Source organism: Onychomys torridus, chromosome 4 (genome assembly GCF_903995425.1).
Source record: "Onychomys torridus chromosome 4, mOncTor1.1, whole genome shotgun sequence".
NCBI lineage: Eukaryota > Metazoa > Chordata > Mammalia > Rodentia > Cricetidae > Onychomys > Onychomys torridus.
Genome location: NC_050446.1, coordinates 129,321,763 through 129,334,027, shown reverse-complemented (window position 1 = coordinate 129,334,027; position 12,265 = coordinate 129,321,763). Strand labels below are relative to the sequence as shown.

Sequence of the window (12,265 nt, the reverse complement as noted above, 5' to 3'; positions counted from 1 at the left end):
AAATTTAAGGGAAGCATTTGTGCATGGAACTCAAGTTTTCACCTTTCCTTGGCATACCTAAAATTTCTTTTTAAATGATGCCAAAGGCACAGAGAGACTCTCCTTCTCTGGTCAGTAAAGAAAGGCATTCATGTGTGGAAATTATTTAGCAGGTTCTGCCACAAGTCTCCCGAGCCTCTCACTACTGCAGAAGCAAAACCCAGGATATTAATTTAAATCAGTCGGAGGTGAGGCAGAGATTGACACTGAAGTATGTGAACCCAGCAACCAGCCTGAAACAAAAGGGAAGCTCGCTGGACACCTGCCACCCTTATCCAAACAATAACCCTTCTGGAAAGGTTCTACGGGAATGTGGCTGCCTAGAGAATGTCCTGCCAGTTGGATCTTCCCATGGAAAACTCCAGCCTCTCTGACAGGTTGATTTGCACAAGTGAGGTGTCAGGGCTCCGAAGCAGAAACAACAGTAGGCTAAAGACAGACACCTCACACAAAAGAAGCAATGTTTCTCTAGGTCTCCAGAATAAGTGAATTGTTACTTTTTTTTGCCAGGGACACATCTTGGTACAATTGTGGTTCATTACAAGTCCTATGCTTCATCACCGAATTTTCTTCAAGTGGAAAAAAAAATGCCAATAGAGGTAAATCTACTTATCCTGGGAGGTAAAGGGCAGAAATACACTAGCTAAGCCCCACCCCCACAGCTACCTGAAAAAAAGTAGATGGCTCTGGTTACATGTGCCCAGACTAACAAAAACAAAAAAGAGCAATGGGGTTTCCCAAAACTCAGTTCAAGCTATGGGTGTTTATATACCAGCACACAGCTTAGGAAGAACATCAAATCAGCAGTCTCTTCATACATCTGTGACTTACTCATGGAGGTCTTCTTTGAACATGAAACTGAGGTCACTTCATAAGTAAGGATTGGTATGCTAACAAGAATACATGATCTGACGCTCACCTGAAGTCAATTAATGCAGACACACACACACACCATTCAGGACACAGACACCCCCCCCCACACACACACACACCACTGCCACAGACACTGCCAAGGCCACAGAGATGGCATGGAGGTTAAGAATGCTTGCTGCTTTTAAGAACACTGTAGTTCGACTTCTTGTGCCCACATCAGGCCACTACAACCACTTGTTACTCCAGCTCCAGGGGATCTGATGCCCTCTTCTGGCCTCCAAAGGCATCTACTCTCAAGTATATATACAGCCACAGACATACACACAAATAAAATAATTATTCTGGGCCCTTTTTAACCTGGAGCAAGGACATGCTATGATAGACACAATTGTTTTGTTTTGAAACCTCACATCTTTTCCCTTTCAAAGGCAACAAACCCCACTCTGTGTTTTGGGAGATGTCCCCCATTCTGTTCCCATCCTGTGAGCTTCGTATAAAGCGCTCAGTAGAGAGCCAGAGTCTCACATTGACTATAACAGTCAACATACTGTATGTTACCCATCTGTCTCCCATTGGCTGATGTATGGGAAGACTTTAAAGCTCCCAGAATTCTTCAAAACATCCAGGAAGTAGACAAGCTAGAAGAAGCAAGACTCTCCAATGAAACTGAGTTTTGTCAACTAAGCACTGAATCAAGCCAGACATGAGTCTAAGCCATGACAGACAGTGGATGTCCTTGCTTTGTTAATTGGGCTGATTCAGCTGCCTATTACTCTCTAGGCTCTTTGCCATTTGATCTTAACAACACTCCTACAAGATGAAGGTTATATAATCTAGTGTGCAGGTAGCTTAGCTCCCATTGTTCCCAGATCCTGTCCAAAGAAGAAATGAAAGTTTATGTCACAGCCTCCAATTTGTGGTATGAAAACAGTGTGCCTAGTGGGAGCCTCACTTCTGCAAGTGAGTAAGTGGGGTATACTACTAGTTATTATGAAACTGCCTTATTTTGGAGCTATCCAAAAACAACCATGGAGGAAATTATCTTTACTAATAAAATACGGCAGATATGAAATCGTCACACTTGGGGGAACACAAATGATCTTATTATCTAGCATCCTGATGGTAATGATAAAAATCCATCTTCATTTGCATTTCAGAGAAAATATGAAATAGTAGCATTACCTTGTAACTCAATTTCTGTGTTCTGCAAGCCCCACCCTGCTCCAAAAGTCCTAACAGACTCAAAGCCAGAAGCATATCCATCCAACCAAGCAAGTTCTTAGTTTTCCATAAGGATTTTCCTTTATAAATAGTAGACTGTCATTGAGATAAAGGAACAATGCAAAAAAAAAATGTTTACATGGAGGTTTTATTTTTAATGTTGCCCAGGACAGTAGTCAACTCCCTTCTATATCTTTGAAAGTAAAACAGCCCAGGTGTGTGGTGCACATCCCTCTTCCTTGGGAGTTGGAAGCAGGAGGATCAAGAGTCCAAGCTTGAGGGCAGCCTGGGCTACATGACACACCATTTCAAAAGCAAGAAAACTAACCACAAGCCAAAACCCCAAAGCCAAAAGGAAGGAAGGGAGGAAGACAGGGAGGGAGGGAGAAAGGAGGAATAGAGGGGGGGAAGGGAGGGAGGAGGAAGGGAGGGAGGGAGGAAGGAAGGAAGAAAATAAACCAAAGGAGAACTACATGTGGAAGAAAAACATTTTGTTTTAATTTTTTAGAATGTTGTGAAAACATTAAATTGATCATATTTCCAAAAGGTAAATGTTAGCTACTTGGGCTCTGTTTAAAGTGAGGTAAACTGATTGAGAGCCTCACTCTCATGTATTCGCCTGAGTTAGAGGTTTGGGCAGTGTCTGACATTCTGCTTTTACTCTCTTTAAATCAATATCACAGCCAGGCGGTGGTGGTGCCACCTTTAATCCCAGCACTTGGGAAGCAGAGGCAGGTGGATCTCTGTGAGTTCAAGGACAACCTTGGCTACAGAGTGAGTTCCAAGAAAGGCGCAAAGCTACACAGAGAAACCCTGTCTTGAAAAACAAACAAATAACAACAAAAAAATCAGTATCAGCCAACTACCTTAAATACTTTAACCTGGTTGTTACAATTTCAGTGTAATTTTAAGACACATACAGATGGGCTTACATTTCATTTTTAATATTTTTGTCAATTCCTCAAGAATTCCATTCAACGATTTTGATCATATTAGCCTCTACTCCTCCAGATTCATCGCCAACCCCCTATCTCCCAACATACCACTCAACTTTGTGTCTTCAACCTATTTTTGTTGTTGTTATTTTAGTTTTTGCTTAATAAATAACCCATTATCCAGTGTGTGCTCTTTATATGCTCCTGGATATAAGACCATCCACTGGAGTCTGGTCCACCTACCAGAAGCCACACCCTTAAAGAAAACTGACTCTACCTCCCCAAGCAGGTGTCAACCATCCACAGTTCTTCAGTTAGGGGGTTGGGGTTCATGAAGCCCTCTCCATCCCAGGCTAGGATGATTAGTTTGATGTTTTTCTTTCTTTCTTTCTTTCTTTCTTTCTTTCTTTCTTTCTTTCTTTCTTTCTTTTTTTTTTTTTGGTTTTTTCAAGACAGGGTTTCTCTGTATAGCTTTGCGCCTTTCCTGGAACTCGATTTGGAGACCAGGCTGGCCTTGAACTCACAGAGATCCACCTGCCTCTGCCTTCCAAGTGCTAGGATTACAGGCGTGCACCACCACCGCCTGGCGGCCTTATATTTCTTCAAACTTGAGTCATTTGAAATTTTAAAATACAAAAGGTGACTGGTTTTATGTGTTTGTTTATTTATTTATTTATTGTTGCCTTTAAGCTCTTAGGGAGAAGAATAATTCGTGGAGAGGTAAAATGGAACACCGATCAGAAGGAACTCTTTGTAGGCCATGGTTCACCCACTTGGTATTGTATTCTTTTCACTCCTACATTTGCCCCTAACAGGAGCAAGGGACCCTAAAAGGGTTCCGTGGAATAACAACAAGCAAGGTTTAGAATCAAGCACTTCCAGCATTTCTGCCATTTGTTAAATAGGAAGTAGTTTAGATGGACCTCAGTTATCTGCAACTTGAAAAGTGTCAGTGGTCTGCACATGCACAATCTACCCTGTTAGTTCAAGTAGAATGCATTGAATTATATCAAGGAAACACTCCAGCAACAGGGAGCTGGCCTATGTTTAGCTTGACCCAGTCCATGGCACAGTTTACCAGTTCAGCTTCTGTTTGTGGCACGTCACCAAATCAAGGAATAAAATTTCATGTCATATTTGTGAAGCGTTAGAATCCTCCCTAGGAGTGAAGGGATGCTGGATGCCTGTGCACTGTGCTACAATTGTTCCATACAACCACAGTTTATAAATTTTCTGAAGCAAACTTCCGGTCCAACTCCATGACCTGAACCTGGAGAAGGTAAGCAGACACCGAGAAAAGATGTATGGAAAGCCATGAACTCACCTCCCTGCCTCAAAAGTGAACCACGTGGTGTCACGTCCATACCGCCGCAGGGCACTTAGCGGCCAAGAGATGAGTTTGACTCTGGGATTCTGGATGTCCCAAAGACAGATGTACTCATATGTAATCTGCAAGGCACATTCGCCATGTACATCTAAGTTAGGAGATGGCATCAAATACACATTGAATCTCTCTGGGAGAAAAACAAAAGGTTAGTCTAAAATCCCCAGAAATAACACAGCAAAGACATTGTAGGAACACAGAAGCATTTAAAAATATCTACATGCTAGGGTTTGGCAGAACACTCAGGAAGATCAAAGTTACAAATGAACTGCCATGGAAAAATGAGTTTTTAAATGTGAATGCTATTACATAGCATAATGATACACCCTGGGTGTTAACACAACTAAACGCTATTTACATTAACAAAGATCATTTTTAGAATTTTTCAGTTTGCATTATAATAAAAGAAAACCTGTATGCCAATAAAAGACCAGAGAAATGAAACCTCTAAAAGCAGTGTTTCCCCTACCGAGCACACATTAATTACATCTACGCTTCTGTATTCACAAAAGGCACAGGTGCGAAAGGATGTGTTTGTGATGTGTGGTCCTAAAGTACCATCAATTAGCTTACAATTTCTACAATCAACTGAATAAAGCTGGACTCCAAATTATTTCAACCACACTCCACAGTAACAGCATGTAATTAGCTGACCAACAGTTGTGAAGCTGCCAAGGGATGGTCTTAAAAGAGTTTGAACAAAGAACTTCAGGCAACTCTGGGAAGAGCTAGCCATTTGCTTCCTGGAGTGACTGTTGAAAACATCACCAAGATGTATAGTAGCTACCTTAGCTAGAGACTGTAGTAGATAGGATCTCCCCCAAACATCGTTACATTGTTTTTATTATTACTATTTAGAAACTTCATTAACACAAAAAGTTAGAGTCAGAATTCTCTAAGGGAAATAAGAACAAAAGTACTATGGCATTTGTAATCACAATTCTATCTATCCATCCCATAGTAGATCCCAGGCATTTAACAAGACAGTGTGAGAGTAATAATTTCATATTAGGAATGGTCTAAATTAGTTATTTTATAATAAGAAAAATCATCAAAATCTCCATATTTCATTTTAACATAGTAAATAGTAATATTAAGACTGTGTTCATGAGTGGGCTCAGGCCCCTGCTGTTTAAGTTTTTGAATTTATTTTGAACTATCAATAGCCAAATGTTGAGTGCATTCCAGAAACTGTCATGAAACAGGTATGTCCCTTGAGAGTTCTGGACCATTGGTAAAACTATTTTCAGTAAGTAACAAGTAAAGGAGACCATTATTAATGGATTCTGTTAGAGGCAAATTGATTTGTTATAAAAATAAATTAGTGGGGGCTGGGGAGGGAGGTCAGTGGTAGAGTACTTGCCTATCATGCATTTGGTGAGAACCATTTTAACAATTGCACTTATGTGAACTCCTACAAAATTGATTATAAAGTACTTTCAAAGAAATAGTGGAGATTTATAAGAACCCATAATAAGAGAAAACCCAAGCACATGAAGCTGGTGGTAAAAAGAAAACCTTAGGCATGGTTCTTAATTCGAATTTCAGCCCTATGAGTTTCTACTATGCCACAAATACAAACGTGTGAAAGCTAAGTGCTGACCCAGACACTCTAAAGGATAATAGCAATCAACCGCCACCATGCTTTCAATGCCCAGGCCTGTATCCCCAAGGCCCTGGCTATCTCCCCTCTGCCAGAATGAACTACAGAAGGAAGGTCTCGGGTGGGGTGAGTGGCCTTGGTAAATAGTTTCACCCTTCTGTAAGTGCAGTTCCCACCCTGACTAGAGGTTCTCTGCACTAGCCAGCATTTCCAGGTCCTGATCAACAACAGTTGTGTGGTGACATACCACGGTAGGCACAGTGCATTCAACATGGGCAAAGACTGTAAATGTGTCATGAAGACACAGCTTTGCTGGGAGGGAGGAGAGTTTTAACTAACAGCTAGATTGCTCACCGGGAGTGCCAGTGCAATCTCACCTCTGGTGTGTCTGCCATCAATCCAGGTGACCCAAAGCCCTTTCCACTCTGACAAGTGCTCATAGATCAAGTCAGGCTTTGAAGCAGAACCCTGGATTCCAATCTCCCCAGTTACTAGGTTCAACTATTTGAAGATGGAGCAATTCTTCCAGGCTCACACTATGAATCAACATTGATTTTTGCTAAAATGTTCATGAATATTTTGGTCATTATTATTTTAAAGGATTTATTCCTAGATGGTGTACTGAGCTGAGTTGGCTCAAGGGTTGAATTTTTTTTCATCGCAGATTTTTAAGGGTTTAAACTTGATGAAATATTCAAGGGGATTAAATTCTATTAAAAACATTGGAAAGTGTTCAAACATATTTTAAGTGAAAAGGCAAGGGGGAAATCATCACACTTTAAAGCCCATGCACTGTAAATGGAGACTCATGATCATAGTCTGGATTCAAACACTAACTATTTACTATATTTGGGGCAAGGTGGTTAGGTCTCTGAGGTTCTGGCTTTCCCTGTCTATAAAATGGGGGAGTCCTAGCACCTGTGGGATGGGGCGCCTGTGCAAATGTAACAGTTAAATATTCATAAATTACCTTCCATCCAATGGATACACAGTATGGTCCCCAAAATTTCTGACTGAAACCATTATGTGGATACTTTTCTATTATACATCACAGAACTTTTGAGAAAAACATTTGCTACAAATATTAACACTGATTGTTATTATAACTCCCTTCTTCATACTTTTATAACTCACAGTTACATATAATGAAAATGCCTTGTGTTTTGTCACAAGGGAGCAAACCAGTTTAGGAGAGAGTGAGAAGGTGAGGCCTTTGCACACGTACCACTCTGCTCTCGTTCCACCCCAGTAGCCAACAAGTCAGGCTCTCCGAGGCTGATGTCATTGATTCTGGTCCCCACACACTCCATCTGGAGAACTTTGCACCACTCATCTGCCTCAAGATCTGAGGAAATGGCAAAAAAAAAAAAAAAGGTATATTATATACACATATATACATCAAAGGCCAAAGACCCCTGTCCCAGTATCCTCAAACAAACCTGATTCACAAGCAAAGGTCTTTGAGGTGTCATCATTGAAATAAATCCCTATAGCATGCTTCTTGGTGCTCTTTGGCAGTCGGGCTACGTTTTTCACATTGTTGAGTTCTGTAACCTGAAAAATCAAGATTTGGAAGTCTGGTCACATGCTCTCCATGAACACTTCCCACCTACATCCCCAGAGATGAGACCCAGAGCACAGTGAGCTCATTGCCCATAAGCCTAGCTTCACAGAATAGATCTGCAGATATGAAGGCTAAGCATGAATTAGGAGGATGGGAGGAAAGGAAAGGTGGTCCACTCCATCACTAAATTATCAAATTAGAGGGGAAGGGTCTGGGATCTCAAAAATCATCCCCATGTTCAAAAGTCAAGCTCTACATCACAACTCAGAGACTCCACCACAGACTTAATATCACCTTCTCTGACTCACTTTGAGCTCCTCAGTGATTATGGGTCTCAGTTTTAGGGTATGAGAACACTGCACAGTACCTCCCCATTCACATCAGTAGCAAAGTTGTCCCGTTATACATGGCGCCCCTCCCTTTCCCATAATCTTAGCTATTAGCACTCACATAAACCCCTCCCCTGCTGTAGAGGATGCTAGCTCATGATGCTTCCACCAGGGAAGTTCTGCTGGGATGAGGTCTTGTCATACTGGAGGGGCCTGCCAAGAGGAAGGCTTACATGACTTCCTGGTAAGTATTTATTTACAAGATAAATAAGCCTTTCACAGTGGCAAGCTTAAACTCCCCTTAACACCCCCTTAAATGTTATACAAAAGAATAAGCCTCCTATCAATCTTGGCCTGCAGTGATGCTGGACCACCTCTCCCATCCATTACCCTAAATTCAATAAATGCCTGGCTTAAGAAATACCCAGGAAGAAAAATAAACACCCTCCATGGGCACATTAATCTGATCATTTCATTTCCCGGCTTCTTAACCTCCAGTGGCCCTTCTTATAGTATAAATGCAAATTTACCAGCATGAAATGCCACACAGTGCTCCACAGAGGCTTGCCATATCAGCATCTCCAGGGACCCTGCAGGACATGGCTTATCCTCCATCTGCAATAACCCCTTAGCACTCAGAACATACAACTGCTGATGTGTGTGTGTGTGTGTGTGTGTGTGTGTGTGTGTGTGTGTATACATGTGTGTGTATGTGTACTGACATCTTTCTATAATTATTTATTTGTTCCCTACTTCCACTTTAAACCCCAGGAATTCACTGTGCAAACAACATGTGGTCTTTGCATCCTCAAGGTCTGATTCTGGCATTTTTATGCAGGAAACTTAATACTTCCAAGATTTCCAATTACACTTGGCATGAAAACCCAAATCCTTATGTGCAAATGACCACCACAGTCCCCTGTGTCTCCTCGACAGCTAACTCTCCACCATATCACCAAGCTTTCTGTGGCCTAGCCAAACTGGACTCTGTTCTGTATGAGAACAAACCATGTGGCTTCCAAGACACAGAGCCCCTCTTCCTCTACACCCCTTGTCCCCCAGTCACTCCCAAATCTTAATTTAGACCTCAGTTACTCATTGATTCCCTCCTGGAAATACCACCCCAATATTTAAACTTTCTCAGGCTATACAATACATAACTTCCATGACTTCTCTCTTGACTCTCCACTGGCTACATGAGTGATTGGTTTGGTTCTTGTCTTCCTAAGGCAAGTCAGTTATAAATGGCAGACACTGCCTTATGTTCATCATTGTCTCCCAGGTCTAACACAGAGCTTGTCTGTAGGGAGTTGAGGAAGACCTAAGTGAGCGAAGTGCCCAGTGAATGGATACAGTTGACATGGTACAACCATGCCCAGAACTCCAAGGTCTCAGACACATAGGAATTTGCAAAGTCAGTTCCCCATATGGGCCTGGCTCCAGGGCGTTGCTACAGTTCTCAGGGTTCCAGTATGAGTGTTTATGAAGGAGTGACCATTGTGTACAGCCTAGCAACTGCAGCTTCCTCCTCCCAGATGTTTATAGCCTGAGATTGCTCCCCTGCAGAGACCTTCAGACCAACCCCTCCTCCTCTCAGAGTGCTGTGGCTAATAGACACAATGAGGCCTGGGCTGCAAAGGTAGCCACCCCCCTCCCCCGACCCAATCCCACGCTATCTGTTTGTCTGTGTGCAATTTCTTCATTCCCTCACTACCCCTATTGAGGGTTTTATGATGGAGATCTTGTCCTCTGGCAGGAAGTCACTCAATACATGGACTCTATGTGCAAAAGACTAAACTCACTCACAGATGTATCTTGGAAGTCCACTTCCCCTGGGAAGACTGACTTGACCTCCATGTGAGTTCAGCATTCCCTTCCCTAAGCTGCCATACACGGGACTTGAAGCAATACCTGATTGTCTGCTGTTATAATGCCTATATCTCCAGATCCCAAAGAGACTTGAGTCACTTGGCAATGGCTTCCTGATGGATGGCATCAAAGAAAAATGATCAGACCATGAGACAGCACATACCGAACCTCCCCATAAGCCACATTCTGGGCTTAGCATTCCCAGATAGTATGCCTGTTGGATGGCCATAAAGGTCTTGGAGATGGATGTTAGTATTATCAGCATTTTTCAGAGGTAGAAACTGAGGCTAAAATAAATTATGATCATACAAGCAAGTTTGTGGCTAAAACTGACAGAAGTAACCTCTTCTGAAACACCGAACAACACTTGAAAGCTTTCATCCTCCAGAAGTCACCTCCAGCTTGAAAGTATTTGTCTTTTTAACACAGCTTCTTGCCTTGGGGATCCAGGTAGGGTATGCATGTGCCAGGCTTTAGGCTGGCCCTCCACTGAGACATTACTTAAGGAAAGTCTAAAACACAGCCATGACTTTGAAATATGTTGCTTCATTACATATCCATTAAGGGGCCAAGAGGAAGACATAAGTCACTGGAAACAGCCAGGAAATGCCAGGGAATTGCATGAGTCAGAACACAATTACCCATTCTGGAAATTGGTTTTGATAATAAGCGAAATGACACCCTCGCTTACTGCTCCAGGGCGGAGAGGGAGTGTTCACAGGGCAGGCAGGGTCAAGACTGCATGTGACAAAGGACAACTGGTTTCCAAAGCACTTGTGTATGCCAAGCTCAGAGTCACACTTTACTGAGCATGTACACACCCCCACATACACACTCACCCACATACATAGATGCTTTGCTTTCAAAAGAGTTGCAGTCTAGACAAATTCATGGCAGACCCTTGCTCAACACACACACTAAAGACTATGATATCTACTGTCCATAGATACCTTTATGTCATGTGAGACTTTTGGAAATGTACTTATTTTTTCATTTTATTCTACAAATGACAACACTGAGGCAGAATGGATTAACTGCTGTCCCTTTCATAAACAAAATATTTGCATTGGATGAATCAGGGGGGTTTTTTGCAGCAAAGGTGGGTTTTGATAAGGTCTCAGAGTCTAATTTGATATAACTGCTATTTGAAATTGGAGTTCCAGACCTATTCCTAAACAGTCAAGGTTACTATACAGAGCAATTAAGTGACCCCAAAGAAGACCGGCAGCAGAGCCTCTACTAGCGATGTGACTCATTTCCTTAACCTTCAATTTGACTTTCTCAGAAGTCTGTATTAGTTTCCTTTCTGCTACTGTGACAAAATGCCCAGACAGAAGCAATTTAATGGAGAAAAAGCTTATTTTGGCTCATGGCTCCAGAAGGGATACTGTCTCATGTAGGCAAGGTAGGGAGAAAGGAGCATTAGGCCAACCCATAACACTGCTTTGGCAGTCCAGAATCAGAGAAAGAACAGGAAGTATGGCTAGTCTGTCAAACTCCAAAGCCCACCCAGAGTGATGAACTTCCTCCAGCAAAGGGCCACCTTCTAAATGCTCCATAACCTTCCCAAATTACACCACCAGCTGCAGACCGAGTGTCAAAGCACATGAGCCAATGGATGACATTTCACAACGCAGTCCTTTAAGAGTCTCAGTAGCTATGGATTTCACAGAAGAAAAGAATGTTCACATTAATTGGGTTCTCTGTTGAATTAACTGCTTGTGTAGTATAGGTTCTGTGTATTGGTTGTTAGAGAAAACCATTTTCTCAGCAAATAACAGTATCAAGGAAGGCACCACTCAGTTTAGTTGGAGAAGAAACATGGTCCATCCCTGAGCATCTTCCTTGTGCCCATCCATGCACCATACTATCTAATTTTTTTCTTATTTACTATCCATCTACTCAGTCATTCTTCTTTAGTTCTTAGCATTTATTCTGAGTCAAGTTTTGATGGCAGGCAACATTACTACTCTCCTGGAACTTAATTTTCTGTAAATAAACATACCAGCTCTTAAGGATAAAAATGTGCTCTGAGGACATGTGCTGCCGAGTGGAAGGATGTGTTCTGTGCTCAGGAAACTTCTACTATTCTTTAAAAAAAAAAAAAAAAAAAAAAAACCTTTTTATTGATTCTTCGTGGATTTCATATCATACATCCCAATCCCATTCATCCCTCCATCCCCTGCTTCTGCTCTCTGCCCTTGCAACCTCCCCCCAAAACAAAATTTAAAAGTAAACAACAAACAAATAATAGAATCTCATCGTGGAAGCTGCAGTATGTCAGAGTGAGTCACACAGTATATCCTTTAGCCCACACATCTTTACTTGTGTTTACTGCCGTGAGTCACTGGTCTGGTTCAAAGCCTCTGGCTTCTACTACACTATTGATTCAGGTCCCTCACTGGACTCCTCTTGGATGTCCTATTGTTGTCCTGTGTCATGGAGTTC

At 42.0% G+C, this 12,265-nt stretch overlaps 1 protein-coding gene across 1 annotated transcript in view; it reads right to left on the bottom strand.

Annotated features, from left to right (window-relative positions):
• Dok5 (docking protein 5) overlaps window positions 1-12,265 on the bottom strand; it is a 148,423-nt gene that overhangs the window by 42,994 nt on the left and 93,164 nt on the right. Inside the window, exons 3-5 of the mRNA XM_036185022.1 lie at window positions 7,495-7,609; window positions 7,281-7,400; window positions 4,393-4,582 (exon numbers count right to left, since the gene is read on the bottom strand). Of these exons, the coding sequence (XP_036040915.1) occupies window positions 4,393-4,582; window positions 7,281-7,400; window positions 7,495-7,609 (425 nt within the window). The remainder of the gene's footprint in view (window positions 1-4,392; window positions 4,583-7,280; window positions 7,401-7,494; window positions 7,610-12,265) is intronic.